Source organism: Eublepharis macularius, chromosome 12 (genome assembly GCF_028583425.1).
Source record: "Eublepharis macularius isolate TG4126 chromosome 12, MPM_Emac_v1.0, whole genome shotgun sequence".
Taxonomy (NCBI): domain Eukaryota; kingdom Metazoa; phylum Chordata; class Lepidosauria; order Squamata; family Eublepharidae; genus Eublepharis; species Eublepharis macularius.
In genome coordinates, this window is record NC_072801.1 from 58,298,315 (window position 1) to 58,324,037 (window position 25,723).

Sequence of the window (25,723 nt, forward strand, 5' to 3'; positions counted from 1 at the left end):
GTCTCTAAGGTGCCACTGGACTCATACCATGCCGTCTCCAATTTGGTGCTGACTTCCTCTTTTCCTTCATTTACAAACTCCATGTAGCCTTTAAAAAAGTGTTTGGGGCACCTGGTGTTTTTTAACAAAGCCAATCTGTTAGGTTATTTATTTTACATATTTATAAGCCCACCTTTCTCCGAGACAACTGGGATCCCTCTAGGACCCATCCTTCAAGTACTGCTGTAACTATGAGCCAAAACACACGTTAAGAAATACCTAGGTTCAGCACGTGTTCTCTTACCTCAAGGTTTGCCGGGATCTGTAGGCGTCCTGGAAGCTTAAAGTTTAGCATTTACAGAGCGCCTGTATTTTAAGCTTTAAGCTTCCAGGACGCCTTTAAGCTTCCAGGACGCCTACAGATCCTTTAAGCTTCCAGGACTTTAAGCTTCCAGGACGCCTATAGATCTTTAAGCTTCCAGGACGCCTACAGATCCCGGCAAACCTTGAGGTAAGAGAACACGTGCTGAACCTAGGTATTTCTTAACGTGTGTTTTGGCTCTATGTGGGGGCTTTACAATGGTCAACCAGTCAATAGTCTGGAGAGCTGGCTGGCAAGAAAGGGAAAATAGTAAAAAATTGCTTTAAAGTCATTATGGCCTGCAGCAACCTGAAACATGAATCTTTGCCTGTCAGAAATTCCATAATATATTTAAAAGAGAAAGAAAAGGGATTAAAAAGGAGAGAAAAAGAGAAGAACAAAGAATAAAGAAAAAAAGCAAAGAAAAATAATACATATTTCATTCCTTTTTCTTTCTCTTTTCTATGCCCCTTTTTATTGGGCTTTTAATCTTATCAATAAAATAATAAGTATTCTTTAAAAATAAAATCCATTATATATTGACATAAGGAGGTCTTAACACCATATGAAGAATGTGCTTAAATTCTACTCTGCCCATTTTCATTCTGTACCATCTGGTCTGATCTAGAGTTCTGGAGAACTTGAAAGTTTGCATACTGTCATGTGTCATTTGTTTGATCCTAATTAAGGTATTACGTGGGTGGATTTCTGGCTTTTTAGCTTTTCTTTCATAGTAACAAGAATATAAACAACTGGGCAAGTAGGAAGGAGGGGAGGTGGTTTCTGACCAGCACAAGAGTCAGCCTATTGAAATTCCAAACCCTAAATTTATGCTGAAACATGAAAGAACCGGTTGCTTTTCAACTTCATTCCGTGAGGTAGATCATATAGCTGGCCAAAAACGAATGAGTGTGAATTTATAGCAAACAGACTCACTATTCAAGTGATATCTATCAAAATATACAGGTTTCTATCTTGTTTCAAGAAACTTTGGCCAGCTGTGATGGGAGAACAAAGGAATAATTGTCTTATATATACAAAATGCCTCTCTCATATCACTTTCATTTTTCACAAAATTGAATGTCTCCATCAGTCCCTTCTGCCTCCCACTCAGGAATAGAAGACTCCATGCTGGTTTTCCTGGTGGTGATCAAACCCAGGAGTTCAGTCTCCCAATATTACTTTCCTATCCTTCTGCTCCAAGAGAGTGCCAAAATCTTGGAAGAAGCAGGGAGCCTGGGTGAGTTCACTTTAGTTTGAGGGAGGAAAGGAATTGTGGACAGCCAAGTACCCAAGCTTGCCCTTCTGCATTGGCTTGTTCTAGTGTAAGCATTACAGAGCTCCTTTGAGATCAGCCCCAAAAGAAATGGAGAGATTTTGCCGCACGGAACCAAAGGCAACTCCTGTGGAAGAGACAAGAAAATTATGTACTTAGCTACAAGTGTTTCAAAAAGTCTTTGCCTCTCACCTTAATGTGACCAGAACTACAAGAATATTGGGATTCTCTGCAGATCTGGAACTTGAGCGCAGAATCCACTATCTAGGCTGTATCCATTTTAATTTATTTTTTAAAGAATACAAGTTTCTAATTCTGTATATGCAAAAAGGGCATTAAGTGTGTAGGTAATATCTAGTGAAATTTCTAGCTGCATTGCATCACAATACCCATTTCAAACTTCACAAAGTCCAAAAAGTCAGGCATGGTAGCAGAACTCCCCTGGGTTCCCTAGACCTTCTTTTCATCCATAGTCACTCAGCATCAGGAAAAGATACTGTTTAGAACAAAAATTAAAGTGCAATTTCAGAAAGTCTGCAACAGACGCCATCTTGACTTCTCAGCAGCTTCCCTTGGATCCCAGATCTTCAACCCAGCTTACTTACCTTCCCCTCCTGGATCCACATTGCCTTCCTTCCGTAAACTGAAGGAGTTGGGGCTCTCCATGTTTTCATAGGAATCACCATCTGCAGAAGATACTTGGTCAGAGATGGACTCAACCCCCAATCCCAACTCCTTAAGCTTATTTTATGGGACTAGAAATGGTTGGAGGTGTCAACCAGCTCCAAAGTTGTGAACTTTATTTTTCTTTCTTTCAAGCAAAAATGAATATGGATAGCTAGTGTGGAAGCAGAGAGATGGAAAAAGCTTCACCTGCTGGATTTTGGCCCAGAGAACTCAACAGTGTTGGCACTCACCCTCCTCATTGCTTGTTTGGAGACCTTTGCTTGTGGTGGGGCTCAAGGTTCCATTCATCTCTTCATATGACTGGGAGCCTGATGGAAAGCAAACATGTCTCAGCCAGGGCTGGATTCAGAGTTATGCAAAGTACTCTATGAGAGAGGGCCGCAACCAAAGGGAGGCCTTTGCTGCAGATGAACAAAGAACAGTGGGTTAAAAAGGCAATTTGTAATAGCCATCAAGGTGTGAAGAGCTCTTCCACATGGTCTTATTGCTGCGGATTGGATTCTTAACTTGATCAGGTTATTTTTCAGCTGCCTCATATCCCCTTGCTGCCCCAGTTTTTCAAACCTCATTTGCTCTGATGTTTTCCCCAAATATGTCAATAACTGCTTTTTCCTTTAAGGAAAATCTGCCTTAGTTTCAGTGGACCTGTCCGCCGGGCACCATGTTTTGCATTTTTTTTTAAAAAAAATGTGCGTGCTTGCATTTAAATCCCTTGTATACATTATGCTGGATCCCATATTACACTGGCAGAAGTACAGCAGCTCCTCAGGCCCCTTCTGACCCTGGAAAAGTTTATGGACGGGGCTGAGGGACCAGCATACACTAACCGCCACGTAGTTCAGGCAGCTGCAGTGGGCAGGGGAAACAGAGAGAAATTGCTCTCTTACTTTCTGTTCTGTGAGTTGGGCTCTGCTGACACAATAAGCAAAAAGGCTGAGCTTGTTTCTTCCCCCCTCCTAACAAGAGCTGCCCAATCTGCCCGTGTTTTTAATTACCGGAGAGTTCCCTCTGTCCCACCAATAAACTTTCCCAGAGTCTGCAAGTGCTGGAGGGGGCAGGGAGGTGGGGAAAGGTACCAGTTCACAGAATCCAAGTTGTTTATTTTCAGGGCCATTTTTTAAAAAATTAATGTTTGTAGCAGTTTTTTAAATGTTCTGTTTATGATCTAACAGCTCTGCCAGTACCTTGAGCGACACCCGCTCGCTCTCTGTGTACATCTACATTTGGGTTAACATTTTTCTGTTGTCTGCTGCAAAACTTTTTTTTTACGAAATCAGCGCACAGATCAGTGTGCTTTGCAGGAGAATAAGCACTACTTTTCGCACAAGCAGGAAGCCCATTTTGTGATCAGCTATGATCTTTTGCAGTCTTCGATGAGCACATTTTCCCTGGTATTTTCTGCCATTCCAAAAGGTCTATAAAAAACAGCTGTCCCAAGGAAGAAGCCAATCACTTATTAGATACATTATGCACCAGTTAGGAAGCGGGGGTGTGGGGGGGGCACATTGCTTTGGGTGACTGCACACAAATATTGCTGCAGTGAATGAATGAATTTTATTCACTGTCAATGACCAGCACTTAAAAACACCACAGAAATAAATAGAAAATTCAGTAAAATCATTCAAAATACAGGTTAAAATTTAAAATGCTTGATAGAACAGTAAAATTTTAACATTCATCTACCTGAGCAGTTAAGGTTTTCCTAATCCTTGAAGCAAGCCAACCAAATCTGGCTACCTGTTGAGTGACCTCAGGATGCCTGTCTGAGAGAAAACTTCTCAGAAGGCATAATCTTTGACTACCGGTAAGGGGAAGAGTCGTAGAGAAAAGGAGAGATTCGCAAAGATTATTATATGTCTTGCAATCAAATATAACATGTTCTACAGACTCTATCCCTTCCTCACAGCAGGGGCAAATCCTTTTCTCATAAAGGATTTTTTAAAACTTCCCTTCAAGGACAGCTGAGGGAAGTACATACTATCGCATTAGTGTAAACATTCTCCTATGCTCTTGGTTTGATAAATTTAAGAAATAAGGCATAGGAGTTACCCTATTAATGGGAATTGGTACATTGCATATGCACATACAAAAAAAAAGAGAAGCCACTGGAGTCAAGTTGGGGCCATGTGTAATGGAAGGTTGGCCACACAAACGGAAAAGGAAGAGTAAAAATAACTATTGGGGACCCCCATTCCCAGCGCAGTGGTGCTGCATCAGACAAAAGATACTTCAGGGCTGCCATCTGGATGATGTCCGGGTCTACTGCTTGACATGTGGGCACTTGTGGAATTTTGATACAGGGCAGTGGATGCTACCACAAAATGGCTGCCACAGGAGGTGGAGTCAACCACAAAATACCAATAAACAAGATTATGCATAGTTTTGATAGTAGTTCTTCAACATTTCAGGCAGATGTTCTGTTAAATGGGCGGGGGAGAAAGGAAATCTCTTTCACACACACACGCATACAGAGGAAGCTGAAGTGCAGGGGAGATGAGTATTTTTTTAAAAAAATACACTGGGTAAGGGAAGTGAGAGAGAATGAAACTAACACTGTGATGGTAGCTGCTGCTGAAACAACTATTTAAAAATCTGCACAGCCAGATCTCCAATGGCCACAGAGACCCTGCTGGCCAAGAGCACCCTCCCAACCCTGCTCACTTTCTAAAAACACTTGGAAGGCACCAGGAAAGGTAATGGTGCCACAGTTAGACCAGGATTACCTTTAAGCTTCCTTCAAAATTCAAATAACAGAATTGTATTTTATGATTACCTGTCGATGCCTCACTGCCCCCATCCTGCTTGTCCACTTGGGGGTCTAGAGCCAGCTGCAGGCGCAAACCTAGAGGCAAAGAACAGCCTTATTGGACACCAAAGGCCAGTGTCGTTTTAGGTTATATCCAAAAGAAACACTGAGGAGATCATCGTACCCATGTGTTCAGCGCGGCTTCTCCCAAAAGAATACCGACAGATTGAAAAGGAGTCAGAAGTTGGTTGCAAGGATGTTCAGAGGAGTAGAAAAGAAGGAAACACACCACAAATCAGACCACAGTTAATGGTCTTTAGATTTACTACCTAGTATTCAATTTTATGCCAAACATAGGTCATCTTATGCTAAACACAGGTGGACTTAAAGCTGTTGCAGTTCTGTTCACGTTTCCTTGGAGAAATTCTCATGGAACTCAAGAAGGCTTTGTTCTTCAGTAAACATGTTTAGTACTGTGCTACAGAACAAAAGATACATGTGTCCAGGATGAGGGACCCCAGAGACTATGATCAGAGTGTCAGATGAGGGCATGGGTTCAAATCTCTACTCTGCCATGAGGCTCTCTGGGTGACCCTGTGCCATCTATTGGGGAGGGGAGGGGAGAGAAGGAGATCATGTATGCTGCCCTGAGCTCCTTATAAGGAAAACCAGGGGAGGAAAACAGAGATAGGAAGCCTGCATCTCAAAGTGAGAGGAGACATACCTATTAAACAGGGGCACATGCCATGAAAGTTAAAATTGTATATGGAGAAAATTATAGTGTTAAATGTTATCAGAAGTTTTTTGCAATTTCAGTGAAGTGTCTTAGTGAAGTGTTAAGGGGGGCTCACTTCTGGTAGAAGAACATCTGCTGATTTTGCCAAAAGTGAGGGGCTTTCAGCACTGCAGGATTTGGATAGCTGCGGCTCAATAAAATCTATTGGTCTCTGAAGAAGGGAGCTTTGACTCTCAAAAGCTTATACCCTGAAAATCTTGTTGGTCTTTAAGGAGCCACAGGACTCAGTCCTGTAGCTCAACAGAAGAAGAATCATGCTGTCTTTGGACTTGGCCAACTGATTTGAAAGGAGTTACTTTCTTTCCTAGTTGAGAAAATAACCACACACTACTGACCTCATTTTACACAATGTAGCAGTACAATATCACACAAAGTTGCAGATGTAATACAAGCCCTTTAACTATCAGTAGGATCTCCCAGGCCTTTTTGATCTGGCTCTCTCCTCATTTCAATTGGACATACCCACACTACAAATTAATGTTGGTTTTCTGTCAGTTTAACTTGTGTAGCTTCTTCCTCAAAGGATCCTGGGAATTGTAGTTGTGTGGGTATGCTGAGAAATCTCTCTCAGAGATTCCTATTTACCCACACACAGCTACAATTCCCTGGAGCCGATAGAATATTTTATTTAAAACATTTGTATGCTGCCTTTCTACCCAACTTAGGGTACCCAAGGTAGCAAACAATCAAAATAATGTTTCCAATGCAGATAAAAATATATACAATATTTAAAACAATTAAAAAACATATAAACACAGATACGGAGAAAGGCCAATGTAAGTTAATGAAGGAACGTCAAACAACAAAAAATTCATCACCCACTGGTGGAAGACAACGATAGAGGAAGGTAGATGAATGTCCTCGGGAGGGAGTTCCAACTGAAAAACTGCTATCTGTTTAGCCTCAGGCAGCAGGAGCACCTAATGCCGTGCCTTTGAAAATGACTAAAGTGGTCAGGTAGGTTCATATTTAACCTGTTTAAGTATGTAGGATAGATAAACCCTTTTTTGGGATTGCCAAACACTATTTATCCTACCGCCTGGTAAAGTGGTTGGCTACTGGGGATTAGGTTAGCCTTTGATCTGTGCGGAATGATGAAGAGATACTGTGTGTTGCATTTGGAAGTCTCAGAGCCAAGCTACAAGTGACACCTTACACAGGTTGGACACTTGTCAGCTTCCCTCAAGTTTTGATGGGAAATGTAGGCATCCTGGTTTTACAGCTTGGCCCTCCATTACAGCTGCAAGACCAGGATGCCTACATTTCCCATCAAAACTTGAGGGAAGCTGACAAGTGTCCAACCTGTGTCTGGCGTCACTTGTAGCTTGGCTCTCAGGACAGAGATTCTGGTTCATTTGCCGTCTCCAGGCCTGGATCCAATACCTGCAATAAGTCGTGCAGCTCCAGGACTCAAAACAATCTCTTCTTCCACATTTTCATAGTTGTCACCATCTGTTGGAAAACACAAGGAGAAGTGACCAACACTAACTAGAATGGATGGCTTTGGGTGGTGTCTCCACTTTACTGAGGGAGTTGTTGCTCTGAGCAATGCCTTCCAATCCCTAAGAAAGCAGTTTCTCAGAGTAATGGCCCCATTTTGCATAGAAGGCAAAGACTTATGTTCCTGTGGTAATTTGCTGGTGTCAGTGGGACAGCTACTGCTGTTTCTATATGCAAAGTTCTTACCAGGGAAAGAGGCATGAGGAACACCAGGGGCAATAATTTGCAATCTGCACAAGTGCTGCTTCTGGGAGAAAGGGATGTCACCATGCCAATAATATTCATTTTCACAACCCAGTGCAAACAAAATGTCAGTGATAGTTCCCCATGGTACTTAATATTACACTGTATTCCCTCTAAAATCTTGCAATGAATAGCTCCATAGGCAAGATGTTTACATTTATTCAGAAGCCTCATTCAGCACAGGTTATGTTTCTTCAAAACCCTTTTGCACTATTTTTTGCCTCTTCGTTTAAAAGAACTACATCCTGGCTTCTTATTAATTTGCATGCCTCTGGCATTTTTGAACTGCCCCTTAAGGACTCTGCTTTGCCAGGCCACATTGGACAAGCTGATGTGGCAATTGTATTTTAAGTAAAAAGAAATGACTACAAGGACTAAAAAAAGACCTTGAAAAAGAAATAACTACAAGGTCTAAAAAACAAGAGAAGCACTGGAATGCAGTGCAATTTATAGAATAAAAAGTGATGTGTTTCAAGTAAACAGCTGGAGTGGAAACAACCAGGAATAGGATACACAGATTCTCAAGGGAAGCTGTTTTTATAGTTCTGAAATTAACATGTATATTGAATGTATCTGTTAATTTTAAAAGTACAAAGACAATTTCCCTTCAGAAAGAGTGTGATTTGAAGCCCACAAGGAATAATAGATGGAGGGTTTTTTCCCCTCCTGCATATTTTTGCAACTGTTTTCAAATTCTCTGGTTGTTTCAGTAGGTTCTCTACTTACACACCCAAATGTTACCTTCAGAAAGTGGCTCCTGGGTTGGATCTTGAAGGCTGTTCTGAGCATTGTTTGCATACCAAGAGTCAGCTATGGGCCAAAGAAAGCAAATCATAAGAAAAAGAGGCCAACAATACCTGAGCCACATCTCTCTTTTTTGCTGTTTTCATAAGAGGAACCATCTGTGGAAGGAAGATGAGGAGCTGTTGCTTAGCAAGAAAGGCAACAAGGTGCATAGTCAGACCACATGCTTTGCCTGAGAAAGCCCCAGATTCAAGACACATTGAGATGATTCCATTTAGGATCTCTCATGTTTTTTTTCTAAAGATTCAAAGCAGCCACAGAGAAAGGAGAAAGAGTCAGGCAAGGCAGGGTAAGTGGGGTCAGGGAAGTTGTGCTGGGGAAGAGAAGGCTATTTAACACTTTCTCCTCCCATGCCATTTACACACATTCACACCCAAGCTGTAGCGAGGCTCTGAATCTTTATGGTGCCTGCCTGCACATTTCCCACTTGCAAGCAGCTTGAGGGGGTTAGGTGGGCTTTAGATCAGGAAACTGGTACAGAAAGGTTGAACAAACCAGTATCATGGCCCATTCTGATTCAGTATCTGCTCCCTCCAGCTGTTTTTAACTTAAAAAAACACCATGCAAAATCCAGTTGTAAATTCCTGCCCTCTCATCCAGTTTGGCCATCAGTCACAGGCATTGCATGTTTAAAATCATCTCAAGTAGTAGCAGACTGGAAGTCTGCTACTTTGGACAGCTAAGCCACTAGCAATAGGTTTGGTAAAATCCAATGGGAAGATTAAAGGATCCATTGTGTACTTAATCAGTGACCTTGGTCAACTTACTAGTGATGTGACACTTCTTCAGAATGAAGAAGGATGTTTCTGGCACAATTGCAGTTTGGGATGAAATAACTTGGGAGACATTGTTCAAATTACACCTGATAGCATAGATTACAAAATTTAAACCATCTGGATATAATTTTATAACATAAACAACAAAGTTGTTATTATCCATTTCTCCTCTTGAGGCAATACCCAGTGTTTTTTTTAAAAGTAGCCTACAAAAATCTCTAGGTGATTTAAAGACAACTTGAAATCTATAATACTGTAGATAACTCAAGACAATTTCTCCCCATTGCCTTAATTTTCAGTACACCAACTATCGGGACTAAGCACTGGTCATTTTGGGGTGCCCCTAGAAAGCCACAATGGCTTAAAATTGGGGAGACAGCAATACACTCCATCCATTCCAGCCCTTCTCCACTTGATGGGGAGGGGGCTTCTGTAGATGCCCACAGAGCACCTAGCCCTCATTAAGATGCCTCTAGGCCTGAGTCACTCCTAATGAAATCCATTGTGATGCGGTCTCATGTGATGACAGTGAAGGAAAGGAGCGTTACCGTTCGAAACCACGTCTTCCTGTTTCACTTCTTCCTGGGCGTTCTCATAGTTGTCCTCATCTAAAGGAAACAGATTAAATAGAGGAGGCTGGCCTACTCTTCTCTTAGCCCACACAATTTACCTTGTTTCTCTTCCTCAGCCCACTGGTTATGTTGTGGATTCTTCCACTGAAAAAACCCACTCACCTTCCAGTCAGAATCCCTAACACCCACTGGCCCCAAGGCTCTGGTTCCTCCCCTTCTTTTAGGTATGCACTCTCCCATAGAGCTAATTAGTGCAACATTTGGAGAGGGGGGAAGGTCTTGTAACAGATAAATAGGGGCCAGAACTAGGTGTAGACTTCCACACCGGTCACGAACCCTGGAAGTTTGGGCTCTCAAACCATTTCTAATGCCCCAATCAAGCTTAGAAGGGCACCTCACACCTCCACCTTGTGATGGAGCAAAGGACTCTAGGATGCATGCAGGATGTGCAAGATGTCGGTTGTGGAATGGCATAAGTCTTCCTTCCACTTGCCCTTTTTCTCACTGCTCTTTCCACTTATTGTGGCATGTACTTGGCCACACAGCCTATTTATCCAGGGCAAATGGGTTAATCCTCAAAGGTTTGTAGGGACATGGTAGTGAGTGATATAGCCTGGGGACTGTGATTTAGGCTGAACTATATCCTAAATTTCCCCCTCTAGCTCACTCAAGCACAACTTACCATCTGATTTCTGTTCTATCTCACTGTCTGGATGCTCATACTCTTCATCATCATCGTCTGGTGGGGAAGGAACAGAGGGAGAGAAAATGTGCATAAATTCTGATGGCACTCACCCAAGTAAATGCTTTTAAATGCTAAGAGAACCCCCATTTCAATTCTGCTTGCAGTTGTGTTAAATGATCAAGCAGCATGAACACATTCTAGTGTGGAAGGCCTGGGTTATTCTGGCTTTCTCCCTGTTATGCTATTTTGATATGTGTTGGTTTGGGGTGGGGTGGGGTGGCATAAGGAAGCTCTTGTTTATGGGATTTTCCCCACTTGAAGTCTGAATGGAAAGTCCAGGAATTGTTGCACTGTATCAGTTGCTGTTTATGTGAACTAATGCAAAGTTTCTTCCCCACTCCCCAATACAATTGTCATAAGATGTGTAACTGAACAGCAAAATATTCAAGTTGGCACTGCAGCACTGAATGGCGGTGTGTGTGTGTGTATCAATATGTCCACAGGCATGCACTTTGCGCAACTGAGCTATGATTTTACTTTATGTTATTTTCTTTATTTATGGTCTGCCCTTTTTTTTGCAGAGACTGAAGGCAGATTACAAAATTTAGCAATGGAATAGGAACAGTATAAGACATGGAATAAGTGCTGTAATAAGAATGGAACACAAAGTTAGAAAATGATGCAATAAAAACAGTAAACATAAAATTGGATTACAGATATTAGAAAATAATACCATTAAAAACAAGAAATGCGTAAACAGTGCCATAAACTAGAGCCCTTGTTGCTTTGTAAAGGCTTTCTCCTGAACAATTCAATTATCCTACAGCCCTATTCCCAATATACAAATGTGCATGGGGCTACTCAATTTATGTTTTGCTTGGATTGGTGTGGCACTGGCAAGGTACTGGCATGTGTGCCAAATTAGCCCTCAGTGAAGCTTCCATGCCCTGACCCTTGTGTACCAGTGACAGGGATAGGATCATCGCTACAGCAATCTTTGCCTTTTCCTTCCTCAGTCGACTATTTTACTAATTTCCGGTGTTAAATTGTTTCTGCTTCCTGCCATTGTTCAAGACAGTCTCGTTTTAAGGCAAACTACAGTGTAATTTTGCTTCTGCTTTTTAATACTTATTTATTTCATTTCATTTGTAGTCCACCTTTCTCACTGAGACTCAGGGCACATTAGAGGATTAGAAAACGTTGCACTAAAGACAGGCATAATATATACCAACCAACAAGGAATGCAGTCAAGCTGGATTACAAAATTAGAGAACAATGAAGTAAAAAACAGGGTCTTGCCATGAAAACCCCACTAGGGGTTGTCATAAATCAGCTATGACTTGACTGCACTCTCCACCACCACACCCAATAAAGAATACAAGGGGAAGGGAAATGGTCTAAAATTTGCAGACATTAAAGTTGCAGTCCTATTCCTTTGAGCTCTCTTAGTTACTGTGAAGCAGGACTTTGCTTTCCACTTGCATTAGCATGGAAACATTTAGCAAGTGTCTTATAAATAATCCTGCACAGCTCCTGTTAATTTCAGTGGGGACTGTGCAGGACCCCAGGACAACATCATGAGTCAGATCTGACTCTCTCCTACTCTGTACTCTTAAATGGTTCTCAAAATCTTCCTCTGGAGGTGGCCACCTTCCTTACCTAGCCTCACACCTGGGAGAATAATTCCTCCTTCAGTTGTGCATATGGCCAGACTTTGGAGTGGAAGACCAGAACACCAGCTCTCAGGCTCAACACGTTGGCGGGTGGGGGTACAAAATCGGGCTGTAGCTTTGCATTTGAAATCTACATCACCGTCTAATGTAAGGGACACATCATTAAGTCCAGAGTCTAAAATATGCCACAGAGCCCCATACCTAAAACCACCCAACTCTTCAGACCTATGGCTGCCATGATCTTTACCAGGGCTTTTTTTCTGGGAAAAGAGGTGGTGGAACTCAGTGGGTTGCCCTCGGAGAAAATGGTCACATGGCTGGTGGCCCCGCCCCCTGATCTCCAGACAGAGGGGAGTTGAGATCTAAACTCCCCTCTGTCTGGAGATCCGGGGGGCGGGGCCACCAGCCATGTGACCATTTTCAAGAGGTTCCGGAACTCCGTTCCACCGCATTCCCGCTGAAAAAAAGCCCTGATCTTTTACAACATGGAACCTTCAGGCCAACGCAGACATGGGCACAGCACTTTATGTGTTGCTGCAGTTTCCCTTTTGGAGAAAATTAGTTTTTTTTTAAATTTCCTCTGGTTCAAAGGTGGAGAAAAGGGTGCCAGATGTGTCATGCCCAAATTGGGCACGACATCATCTGTGGATGCTTCAGTTTACTGCTGCCATTGTGGGGGGAAATTCTTCATGTGGAAGCAACTACTTTTGCACTTTAAACCAGACCCCCATCTCCCAGCCTCTCTTCAGACAAAGTCACAAGTCTGCTTCCAATATGTATAATTCTGCACATTAAATTCTGACTTTCTAGTTCTCATCATAACACTTTCCCCACCTTATTATCCATAACGTTGCTCAGAGTCACTGTAATTTCTATTCCTTGCATTCTCTGTCCCTCCATTATGCTGCCTCCCATGCTATGTTCTGCATCCCTTCACGGCATTTCCCCATCTCATATACTCATCCAGCACTTACCTTCCATCTTGCCAGCTGCAGGCAGGGTGTTTGCTTTCTGTAGGGACTGCTGGCCACCCCTTGAACTCATGTTCGGCAATATATTCTCATAGGAGAAGGCATCCATTTGCTCCTTGCCTTAGGAAAAAGAAATATGTATGTTTTATACAATAATTTCAAAAATCACAATTCACAATTCCACAAGTCTCATTTACAGTCGAAAATAGACAGGTACAAAAAGTCAGTGCTAAATAGCAGAGAATCACAAGCCTCTATAAATAACCTTACTATAGCAGAATTTTTTATTCCTTCTTGCAATTCACCATATATATGTATTTATATAAATATTCTTGACTAGCAACAGAGAAAATGGCGCAACCTCCAGAGGGACGGATTGGCTCAGCTGGCCATCCCGCCTTGGCTCCAGCCTCCAGAGGCATGGGCCAGCTCACCTGGCCTTCCCACCACTGTGCTGGCCTCCAGAGGGGTGGGCTGGCTCACCTTTAGAGGTCATATTGACCACAAAGCACTTTTTATCCTAATGCTCCTGTGCAGGTGTACCAGGATAAAATGTGTGTTGTCGGCAACACAGTTTGCCTTTTATGTTTAAGGATAATTCCTTGTTTGTTTGTAGTTAGCTTTCATGGTTTTCTGTTAACCATATTCCTTGTTTTGTGATACTCTCTGTTGTTATTTAGAAAAAGAAAAGCATGCTCTGTCAAGACACTAGACCCTCCCAGGTTTAGCCAGGTATCATAAGGCCAGCAGAACAAAGAATTTAACAAGAAAGTTACACAAGCCATAATGCCTGCACCTCTCTGCTTCACAACAAGCTGGGACAAAAATATCCTATCCTCTTTCATGGCATGGAGGGAAATAAATTCACCGGGTAAATAACATGCCATTAAAGGGACAGGACATTTTTTCTCCAGGGACTTGGCAACCCCGCATCCTGCAAAAAGAGTTAATACTTGGGTTCCTGACCAAAACAACCAAAGAAAAAGGGCTGGTTTCCTGAGCAGGAGGCAGACTGCGGGTCATTAACTCACCATCTCCATTCATTGCAGGCAGCAGAATTCCATCAGGGCCTGGTGCCTTGTTCCGCTGGGCATGGAAGAACTTTCTGGAAACCAAAGAACCATATAAAATTAAAGGCAGCAAGCTGTGGGTTCAGCACGAATGCCCCCTGAGGGCTCCTGTGGCAGTAAAAAGCAAGATGTACATTTAAAAATAAATAACATGAATCAACACTTTAGAATAGCACTAGACCCTCTTCCCTTTAGGCTCCTCTTGAAGGACTGCTGGATGTCTCCCTGTCTGATTGTTTATTTTATCCTGCTATTCCTCCAAACAAGTCCCAAGATGGCATGCATCAGGGTCCCTAGCCTTGTTGAACTGTGGAATTTTGAGAACAGAGAGTGGGCACCACAGCAAAAGAGCAGACATGGAGGTTGGATTCAGTCTCAGAACACTAGAACAAAACATTGGGTGGTTCCAAGCCAAGCATCCTGCTCTAACAGAAGCAGCTGCTTCCAAATAGCTGCCCCCTGCAGACACAAACATTCTGGATGCCGGTGAAGAATCCCCTACTCCGTTAAAGTGGAAGAAAGCCAGGATTGCTTTGAGGAAGAGATGCTATGGAAAAGAAGTGAGTGTGTGCCAGGAAGTGAGTGATCAGTGGGTGCTGTGACACCCACGGGCACCATGCTGGGGACCACCAGCATGCATTACTCACACCTAGATCTATTTGATAGGTGCCACCTGGCACTAAGATCAGTTTTGTGGCTGAATGGCACACCCTTATATAAAAACTGCCCCACTTCTTAGAGATGCATATTCCTCCTGGATCCATACACCCATCTTGTTGCAGAGAGTCTTTTTTCTACAGCCCTTTCTTGTAAGGACCACTCTCCCAGATTCAGCCTCTGCCCTCCCTCTCCTGTGCCACCCTAATACTTGCCTCCTGGCTGGTTCCCTCAGCTGCTTCTTCTCTCTACGTGCATGAAAGGCTGAAATGAGAGGGATGGATGGAAAATAAGCTACAGGGAGAAATCTTTGCCCATAGCTATCATGGCATAGCCTACATTAATCATGTGTTATTGGTTAAGGGGGGAACCAAGTGTTGTCACCTCCTGTAAGTGCTTCTCCTTCCATCATTAGCAGAGCTGCTTTGGTCACAGAATGTTCATAAGCATTCTATCTGTTCAGGGGGTGCTATCAAGATTAGTTTGCTAACACCTCAAGTTCTATATGGTCAGTTTCATAGGAGAAAAATACAGATAAAACCCAAGGACAGAAGAGGCTATGTGCTTTTGGCAAAAAAGAGCAGGCAGATAAAGATTTCAAAAGAGGAGAACATCAAGAACAAGGAGGTAGGATACTGTGCTGAACTTCACATGTTTATTTAAACTAGTAATTCGTTTAAATAATTACTAGTTTATTTAAACTAGTAATTAGTGAACTCTGGCTCCTCATGGTCTGCATTTTTTAATTTATTTTGATTTCTAAAGAAGAAAGAGTGGTGTGAAAGAGGCATTGGTTTCTATGGTTGAGCTTGTGTATGTGCCTATACTTACCACGCTTAAACCGCAGGAAGCAGAAGAGGGAGCCAAGGCAAGCAGCCAGGTATCCTAGGGCCACACTCCAGATGATCCAGTGCTGTTTTCCAAAATGCTGCCAAACAGCTGGGGGGGTGGGAGGGAGAATTAACTGTCTCTGTATGAGTCTCTCTACACAAGATTTCTGACACGTTTGTCAAGTGCTCAGTTAATTCAAAGCTTTAAGTAACAAGGGCAGTAGGGCAATAGCTCCAGAAGGGGAGAGGGTCCAGCATGTCAGAGGTGGTAGAGGGCTGTGAGAGAGTCCATGTCCTCCAGAGCGATTTGCGCTGGCTCTGTCTTTTAAAACTACACTTCCCGGCTAACACTTGATGAACACACGCCCAGGCGTCTCATGTAGAGAGACTCTATGTATATGCATGAAAGAAGGCACAATATTCCCATTTTCATTTTTCTTTTTTTAGAACCAAATTTCTAAGACTGAAAATTTATGGAAGTGCCTATCAATTTTTGTGAAATTTCAAAGAACAAGGATGGGGCTAGGCAGAATTTCCTGTTGCCAGAAGTGGCCAGGGACTGAGTACCTTGCATAGTTCATTCTCTACAATTATCAGAAGCAGAACCCACTTTGTAAAGTAAGCAAATACCACAAATCCTTTATTTCAGTTTTTTCAGCTGCAGAATTGTATGTTTCCTTTTTGTTCACAAATATTATGCACAAATGGATTGGTGACTTTGCACTTGTCTTTGGGGTCAGCCAATCAGCATTCTGCACATCCAGATAAGCCAGTCAGCATTCCACAAATCCAGATAAGGAGATGTGTGACAGAGAGCTTTGAATTCATTCACAAATTCAGAACAGTGGACCTCCAACCTGGGCTGAAGAGGGACACAGGATTTTTATTCTCAATGCAGATGTTAATTTTCTGCATTACCTCTCCTAGGCCATTTCCTTGTGCCCTTAAAGGGACAGCACACAAACGGAATACTGGCAACGTGTCTGTTTGCAAAACGGATGCGAACCGTTTGGCTTTCATTTTTTTCAACAACTTTTCTGGAACCACAGAAAGTGCATTCCCAAAAAGGCACTGAAGAAACAGAGGCCAAACTGCCCACAGCTGTTTTGCAAACAGAGACGTCTGGATTCATGAGGAAAAGCCACCAGCGTTTGGCGAGTGGGCCATCCCTTTAAGGGCATGTGGAAACAGCCTTACTCTAATCAATTTATATTTCACAATATACACATATACCTTTACATCCTACCAGGGCTTTTTTTCTGGGAAAAGAGGTGGTGGAACTCAGTGGGTTGCCCTCAGAGAAAATGATGAGGTTGCCAAGCCTCCTCGATCTCCCAGCGGGAGATTTGGGCCTGGCTCTTACCTTGGAGGAGCGGATGTGTGCGCGCACGGAGCGCACACGCATTCTCCTGCAAGCGTGATGACATCACTTCTGGGAGTGATGTCATCATGCAGCCCCCGTTTGGGCGCTGATTTGGGTCTGTTGTGGGCCCCTGCGGAGCGCAGGAACGCTCCCACGCCCCACAGGGGCCCACAACGGGCCCAATCCATACCAAAACGGGCCCGATCCATGCCCGTTTTGGCACAGATCGGGTCCATTTTGATGCGGATTGGGCCCATTTTGGACCCCTGTGGAGCGTGGGAGCGTTCCTGCACTCCGCAGGGGCCCACAACGGGCCCAATCTGTGCCAAAATGGACCCAATCCGTGCCAAAACGGGCTCCACAGGGGCCCCAATCCAGGTCAAAACAGGCCTGATCCTGGGGCTGCTGTGCGCAGGGGCACGCAGCACCGCAGGGAGCACGCATGGAAGGTGCGTGTGCCCCTGCTGGCCAGGTAAGTGGGGGCGGGGTGGGAGGGTGGGGGCGCGGGATCCCCACCGGGGGTCTGGCAGCAGTGTTCCCACTAATGTGAGCACGTGAGCAATCGCTCACAGATTCTGACTCCTCTGCTCACAGCTTCTCAGATGTAGCTCACAGATACTAACCCTCAGGCTGCCCCGCCCTCCCACTCAGCCAGCATCTGCAGGTGGTCCCTATATGGATGGAGCCTCATCGCACTTCTCCCTTCCTGGCTGTGGCTGGTTTGGCCCCCAGGGTGGTGCCAGAGAGTGCCTCCAGCCACTGCTGACTCTCTAGCTGGGGAACAGAGCCGAGCGAGTGATCGGGTCTGGCCTGACCCGTGCAGCCTGAAATTGCTAGGATCCCCTCAGCCCCAGAAAGCGGAGGAGAGGAGGTAGCGCCTCAGCCGCCACCATGGTGAAGGTGTCATTTAACTTGGCCTTGGCGCAGAAGGAGGCTGAAGAAGTAAGCACTGACTCACAAAAGCTCATCTTGAAATAAACATGCTAGTCGGTGCCATTGCGTGTCTGCTTTATTTTGCAGCAACAGACTAATACAACTACCCCTTTGTAATCAGCATGGACATATCCATTTTTATACAGAAGTATACTCTGTTTTTTGTGGCCCTTTTACCTAATGGCTTTTATTGGTAAATTGTTTTGATTGTAATCAAAACAATTTGATTGTAATTTTTTTTTAAAAAGGAGGTGCACTCAAAACGTTAATGAAAGTTGTTGTTTCGGCTCACAAAGTAGATTTTTAGCTTACAACACTGCAAAGCTTAGAGGGAACATTGTCTGGCAGCCCTAGAAAATGGTCACATGGCTGGTGGCCCTGCCCCCTGATCTCCAGACAGAGAGGAGTTGAGATTGCCCTCTGCGCCGCTTGGCGGCGCGGAGGGCAATCTGAACTCCCCTCTGTCTGGAGATCAGGGGGCAGGGCCACCGGCCATGTGACCATTTTCAAGAGGTTCCAGAACTCCATTCCCCCGCGTTCCTGCTGAAAAAAAGGCCTGCATCCTACCTTACTTCTTTGCAACACCCCTCCTACCTTCTGATTGAAATATAAAGACTCAGATCTCCATTCATACTTGTATCTGACAAAAGGAGCATTGGCTTTCTAAAGCTTATACCATAGAAAATCTTGTTGGACTTTAAAGTGCTACTGGACTAGAACCTTGCTTAGGGAACTTTGGGATTGTCTCCAGAGTCAGCCAATTAGCATTCTCTGGACACATATGGGGAACTGGGGCCTTTAGGGCTGTCACCAGGGCTGCTCACGGTTTCTGGAACAAAAAGAATCAGTTTCAATTCAGTTTGGAAGTTTGTTCATCTGTCTAAATAAGCATAATAGCAAATATACAACAAGCTGCTCATTACATTGGCTAAATGCAGCCTTCCAAAGACCATGCTGTAACTCGACACCTCACAGAAGTGTAACTAATTGTCTATAAGATCAGACTTTAAGATGAGGGCCTGAGAAGTCTATCTTCTTTTTTTTAAAAAAAATTGTCTCATCTAGCCTGATGAAGAGCTCTGGGAAGTTCAAAAGCATAGGCAGTATTTTTTGCCAATTTAGTGGTTCAAATAAAATACAGGTTTTGTTCTTCTTTTTTGATTTTGTGTGGATCAGTATGGCAGTACAACATTCCCCCCACTACATACAACAAGGATGTCCAACAGCAAGCCCATAAGGCACATGGTGCCTTTTGACTAGAGGTGGGCACAATCCAAAAAAAAATTACCAATCAAGCTGATCGTGGATCGGCACCAGCGACGATCCCAAATTAATGATCTGCACTGATCGTCTCCCATTTCCGATCTGTGGATCGTGGATCGTGGATGCCAAAGCAGGGCGCGCTGCTATTCCCAGCTATGTGGGAAGGTGGGTGGTGGTGGCCGCCGCTGGGCACAGCGGGCACAGGGAGACGGCGACGTCGTATCCCTACAATACTTCCCTCCTATCTGAGTAAAAAACCTTTTTGAATAATTTGGTTTTGCACAGTTTGCAGAAACCCAGGAGAGTGGACGCTCTCCTGACCTCTGGCTGGCTGTTCCACAGGGTAGGGGCCACCACAGAGAAAGCCCGTGTACAGGCTCCTGTTGATTTCACCCATATGCAGGCTGGCATCTCCAAGAGACCCTGTTCAGATGAGCGAAACTGCCATGGAGGGACACAGGGAGGGAGGCGGTCCCATAGGTATGCTGGGTGAAGGCCATGAAGAGCTTTGTATGTAATAAACAATACCTTGAATTGAGCATGATAACTGATAGGTAGCCAATGGAGTGACTGTAAGATGGGAGTGATGTTTATGCTCCTGCTCACTCCTGCTACCAGTTGATCTGCAGCATTTTGCATTAATTGGAGCCTCCTAGGTAACTTAGATGGGAGACCAATATATAGCGCATTACAATAGTCAAGTGTTGTTGTTACCATAACGTAGATCCAGGCGGCCAGGTCAGCCATGTCAAGGTAAGAAGCCATCTTCCAGGCTAGAGTGAAATTGTAGTAAGCAATTTTTGTGGCTATGAGCCTTTGTGGGTGAATCGTTTTAACTTTACCTTCCATTTTGAGGGGTATTGGGGCTTTATTCACTTTTGCCTTCAGCAGATGAGGGTCTGACCATGGTTCAGGCCAAATTTCCAATGTTGAGCCAAGGTTTTCCCTCAAAGGCTCAGCGCAAAATATTAAGTCTAGTGTGTGGCCTGTTTCATACGTAGGGCCTGACACTGTTTGAGAGAGGCCTAGGGTTGCCAGGGAGGCTATAAATTCATGAGCCGGGCCTGATTTGGAACACTCAGCATGGATGTTGAAGTCTCCCATAACAATAAGTTGGTGTCTCCAACACCATGTCTACTAGCAGCTCTGCCAACTCAGAAAGAGTGCTTATGGGGGAGCTGGGTGGTCTGTAAACAAGCAGGATATTCAGTCTATCTTTAATTCCCAGAGACAGGAACATGCAGTCAATACCAGTTATAGTTTGTACTGGAGATCAGCAGAAGTTGAAGGACTCGTGAAGAATAATAGCAACCCCTTTGCCCTGGCTACCATAGCGAGGTTGGTGTAGGACTGCATAGCCAGGGGGAGTTAGTTGGGATAGATACACTTTGTCATTTTCCTGCAGCCATGTCTCTGTTAGGCAAGCTACATTAATTTTCTTTTCCTGCAACATCTCAGCAATGCATGCAACCTAGTTCCTAACAAATCTGGCATTGCATAATATTAGTGTAGCGAGGGGGTGGGAGGTGGAAGTGACTCCATTGTAAGAAAGTGGAATCCTAGAGAGGTTGGACAAGCAGCGAGCATTACTGTTTGATGCTGGGTGCCTTTGGTAAGTCCCACTCCCATATTTACCAGCTCCCAGTTACGCTTGAATAGTACATTTGCCAGACATTTTCACCATGCAAATAGGTAGTAAGTAAGAAGCTCAGGTTGGACTCCACAACCATGTATTGGAGTATCAAACATACTGGTGGTCCCAACACAGGCAACAGACTAGGGCTACAATTATGGTATAGTTGAACAAGCAGTGTCGAATAGGTGTTGCACCCATCCTAGATGCAGTTCGTAATATAGTGATGTTCCTCCTATCCTCTCATGACCGCTAACCCACGTAGCTGATGACTGCTCCCCGGCTGATTGCCACAGGCCAAGAGCCCTTGTGCTCTCACACTTTGGCTCACGGCAAGAGGCTCACGCCTCCCTGCACGGTGCTCCAGTGAAATAGCCAGGCTAGCAAACAGCCTGTGAAGAGACAGAAGTGGGTGGAGGTGGGGCCTTGGATCCAAATGGTCAGCAGCTGCAGATCAAAGGGAAGTGCTGCAGGCATCCATCTAGCCCTTCAGCAAGTTCTCGTCCCAAGCAAGCAAGCCTCCCTGCATGGTGCCCCAGTGAAATAGCCAGGCTAGCAAGCAGCATTACCTGTGAAGAGACAGAGGGGGGTGGAGGTGGGGCCTTGGGCTTGGGATCCAAATGGTCAGCAGCTGCAGATCAAAGGGAAGTGCTGCAGGCTGCATATTTGCCAGAAAATATTTTTAAACAATGTTAATTTTAAAAGGCATCCTATTAAACAAAGCACCTGAAATGTTTATGAACTATTATATTTATGCATAAACTCGCTCCCTGAGATTTTGGTAGTTGGCTCCACCTCTTATGGCAACCATTTTGTGGTTGTGTTCACCACCCTGGGTCAGAATTCCAAAGGTGCCTGCAGGCTCAAAAAGGTTGAGATCCCTGACATACAGCTTGCAGCCTATGATTGCATTTCAAAAATATGCAACTTCTATCTAATAACATCAACATCTCACATACCCCTTACCTTGAGGTGTACCTGACTTTGCTGACACTTCCAGCTGAAAATGCTGACTCTGGTTCTTCCAGTGGCAGGTGTAGTTTCCAGCATCTCTGGAGGTTACAGAAGGCAGCAGTAACGAGATAGAGTCAGGATCAACTTGAAGCCAGTAAGGGACAATGCGCCATATTTGCATATTCAGCTCTGCTTTTGTCCTGTTAGGCAAGATCCAAGACAGAGATTTCCGGGTCCAGTTGCTAGTTTCTGAGCCATTACAAAGTACTGGAAACTGTGCAGAATCCATGACATTCTGGTACTCTGCAGGAGGAATGGAAGAGTGTGTGGTAGGAGAGGGTGAGAAAGAAGGGCCATTGAGTGGAAGCACAGTTTGGCACAAATGCAAAATTGGGCTGAATAATTAAAATTTATGCCAAAATTTTAAATGCTGGATATGGTTCTGTGGGATACTTAGTTGGGACTTGTTGTTAATTTTGGGGCAGCAACATTAAGAACTGATTTAGTAGGTGAATACCTCCCACCTTCTCTAGCAGAAGGCACTTCCACATGCAGAACAAATTGAGAGCAATCTTTCCCCTCCACTACAAACTCCATATTCTCTCTGGGGGGAACCTCAGAGATAAAACGGGATGAGGGTAGGGTTGCCAGCTCCAAGCTGGGAAATTCCTGGAGATCTGGGGTGGGGTGAAACCTGGAGAAAGTGGGGTTTGGGGAGGGAAAGGACCTTGGCATGGCATAATTCCATAGAGTTCACCCCCCAAAGTAGCCATTTTCTCCAGGTGAACTGATCTCTGTGGCCTGGAGACCAGTTGTAATTCCAGGAGATCTCCAGCCACTACCTGGAGGCTGGCAACCTTAGATTAGGGTGTTGGGGCAGCAACATGCAGCAGGAAGGGGGAGTTGGGATCCAAAAACATTCATCTTTGGGCCAAGCTACAAGTGACAAATGACACTTGAACGGCAAGTGTATTTCTCCCTGTTCACTTGCCCTCCAGTCAATCCACTTGCCGTTCAAGTGTCGTTCGTCACTTGTAGCTTGGCCCTTTGTCTAGCACAGCTCCATGGGTGCAAGATAAGATATACCCCTTTATGCCTTGCTTTCTGGTGAAATCTTCAACAGCATGGCTTGTGAAAATCTGAGAGATAACTATGGGCCAAGCTACAAGTGACGAATGACACTTGCCTGGCAAGTGAACAGACTCGTGTGTATTCCTCCCTGTTCACTTGCCATTCCTCCCTGGTCACTTGATCAAGTGGAGAGCAAGTGAATGGCAAGTGAACAGGGAGGAATACACGCGAGTCTGTTCACTTGCCAGGCACGTGTCATTCATCGCTTGTAGCTTGACCCTATGTAACAACAGGAGCTAATCACTGTAGCCTCTCTGTTCTGCTGACTCATAATCTTAGGATATAGGCTGTAGCCAGTCCCTAACCCACACCTGCTCCACCACTCCCCAAAATAATCTTCCATTACTCTGAATCATATTTCTGCCAGGACACTTTCTAATACCTCGTCCTGTTTCTTTTTATCCCACCTAAATTCCTCTTAACATTACACTTAATCCTTCTTCCCAGTTCACAATAAAAATTGCCAGTAGTAGCTTTAAATAAAAAACCCCAAAGATACTTGTTCCAGTCCCAGAAGCCCCTTCCTTTGCCCCTGCCCAGGCCCAGGCCCTTCAGCTGCTGCCCACAGAGAGATGAGGCAGAGAAGAGCGAGCCATGTTCACAACTCATGCTGACAGCATCAGTCACCCTTTATTCCAGCTCAGAAGCCATACAGAAGCAGAAAAAACACAGATATACTAATAACCAGCAATGATATTTCAACGTATTTCCTAACAGTGAAGAAAATGATTTATTACCATATGAAGAATCGGTCCCATTTTGTTCCATTTCCTCTTTAGGGGCAGTGGCAGCATCTGAAGGAAACAGACTAGAATGACTAGGCTGGCCTACCCTTCCCTTAGTCCACCTCCTTTTGTTTCTCTGCTCCACTGGAACTTTCCCATCTCCCTTATCCAGCTAGTTTCAGTCAGTTTCTGTTTGCTGCTTCTACTGTCTTGCTGTCTAAGCTTTTCTTGCACAGTTATAGTCAAGGCTAGGCCGCTAAGCAGTTTTGTATTTCAAGCTAGCAAGAAAAAATGGCTGTGCTTTTGCTCCCTCTTTAGAAGATAAGCTGAAGCATTAAGTGGAATTGCTTCTTTAGTGTTATAGCAAGCTCTATGCTGGGCATAAGACTGAATTGACTGAGACTCAAGCGAAGCCTGGTAACCAGTAGATAGATATGAGCGAGTTGGTGCAAACCAAGAGAAGCATAGAGTTCAGAAGACAGGAATAAATTGTATACAACAGCGTATGCAAATTAAAAGAACAGAGATACCTAGAAAGGCCTGTTTGACAGCACGAAGAAGGGTTCCCCATCCTGATGTCGAAGATGACAGGGAGTCCCACCAAAGGCTGAAAGGCTGTTGCTTTGTTGCCTCCCAGTCCCGTACTGCTTTTTCAGCTGATAAAATATGGTGGTTTATTTCAGTGGAATTATCAGGGATGTAGGTACAGCATTCTTTTTCTGTTCAAGTGCATATCCCCCTTGGGTAAACAGTAAATAATCTAAACCCAAGTGGTTTTGCAATATTACCATTAGCATTTGAGTTACTTCTCCAGTTAACAGTTTCACGGCTGCTAGAGAGCTAGAGTGTAGTTAGCAGATCTTTCATTAAAAAGGCTCAGAGCATTAAATGGTGTTACTATCTTTGCAGTACCATATTACGGAAGAGTAGTCATTCCGTACCTATCTCCTTCTGAGATGACATGGGCATCATGAGTACCGTATCTGCCCTCAGGTATGAAAACATTCTCTCTCCAAATTCTAAGTCTTCCTTGTGGGAGTTGACGGGTAACCCTGAATTGTGGTGGGAGAAATTCTTTATAAAAGGATCCATTCCACCCATGAGGCAGCCACTTATAGGCCGTTCTGCCACAACTCCACCATTCATCTCCATTTTAAAGCCAGTTTGGTGTAGTGGTTAAGAGTGCAGGACTCTAATCTGGAGAGCCAGGTGTGATTCCCCACCCCTCCACTTGTAGCGAGCTGGGTGACCTTGGGTCAATCACAGCTTCTAGGAGCTCACTCAGCCCCTCTCACCTCACAGGGTGTTTTGTTATGGAGATGATAATAACATACTTTGTAAACTGCTCTGAGTGGGCATTAAGTTGTCCTGAAGGGTGGTATATAAATCAAATGTTGTTATTATTATTATTATTTCTACCATACCAAGTCAAGCCTCCTGGCTCACCAGAATTTGTGGCAAAAATGCCTTAGTTCATTTTGATTTTGTGCTTTGCCCAGTGATTACACCAAGACTTGAAGAACTTTGAAGAGGAAAACCTTTTATTTCATGAAATAAGGGGACAGTTTCGAGCAAGTAAAAACACTCTGCGCCCACCTGAGAAAGACGGAGGGAGGGATCTTTTATACCTTGTCTTTATGAGACAAAGCCTCTCTTCTGATGGCAAAGCCCACTTCCTTTTGCTTCTCTGCTCTGGTGAAACTTTCCCATCTCCCTTCTCTAGCTAGCTTCAGCCAGTTTATGTTTATTGCTTCTACTGTCTTGCTATCTAAAATTTTCTTGCACAGTTACATTCAAGGCCAGGCAAATAAGCTGTTTTGTATTTCAACCTAGCAAGAAAAAATGGCTGTCCTTTTGCTCATGTGTTCCAGAGTTCTGTAACAGTCAGGTGTGCGTAGCCATGCCTGATTCATATTGGGGCTGCAGCATGCAGAGAGAAGGGTTCTCTGTCTTTTCTAGATTGACCCTGAACTGGTCTTAAAAGTCCATGATTTCCGAGGCAACCTGCTGGCCTGCTGTTCCATCAGCCACTCCTCCCACCCAAAATGGGGTATACAGCAGCTCAGCCATTTCAGGTTGAGAAACCAGGTTTACA

General features: G+C 44.2%; 1 protein-coding gene across 1 annotated transcript; it reads right to left on the reverse strand.

Moving 5' to 3' along the window:
* Nucleotides 1–541: 541 nt before the first annotated feature.
* CD19 (CD19 molecule) lies at nucleotides 542–24,279 on the reverse strand. Its single transcript, XM_054994081.1, has 15 exons — nucleotides 24,159–24,279; nucleotides 23,641–23,697; nucleotides 21,785–22,075; nucleotides 15,628–15,735; nucleotides 15,012–15,060; nucleotides 14,101–14,174; nucleotides 13,073–13,189; nucleotides 10,423–10,479; nucleotides 9,717–9,776; nucleotides 8,446–8,490; nucleotides 7,229–7,297; nucleotides 5,077–5,145; nucleotides 2,534–2,611; nucleotides 2,222–2,302; nucleotides 542–1,743 (listed from the first exon to the last, which is right to left on the reverse strand). The coding sequence occupies exons 2-15, from the start codon at nucleotides 23,669–23,671 to the stop codon at nucleotides 1,673–1,675; spliced, it is 1,200 nt and encodes a 399-aa protein (XP_054850056.1). The 5' UTR covers nucleotides 23,672–23,697; nucleotides 24,159–24,279; the 3' UTR covers nucleotides 542–1,672.
* Between the last annotated feature and the right edge of the window lie 1,444 nt (nucleotides 24,280–25,723).

What these genes read in the sequence shown, in the direction of transcription:
- CD19 (XM_054994081.1), bottom strand. Translation starts at nt 23,671, where the DNA reads ATGGAACAAAATGGGACCGATTCTTCATATG. An exon ending in CTTCCTGCGGTTTAAGCGTG is followed by an intron (nt 15,061 to 15,627) that starts GTAAGTATAGGC and finishes CTCTCATTTCAG; the next exon opens with CCTTTCATGCACGTAGAGAG. An exon ending in AAAAGAGAGATGTGGCTCAG is followed by an intron (nt 7,298 to 8,445) that starts GTATTGTTGGCC and finishes GTTTTCCAACAG; the next exon opens with ATGGTGACAACTATGAAAAT.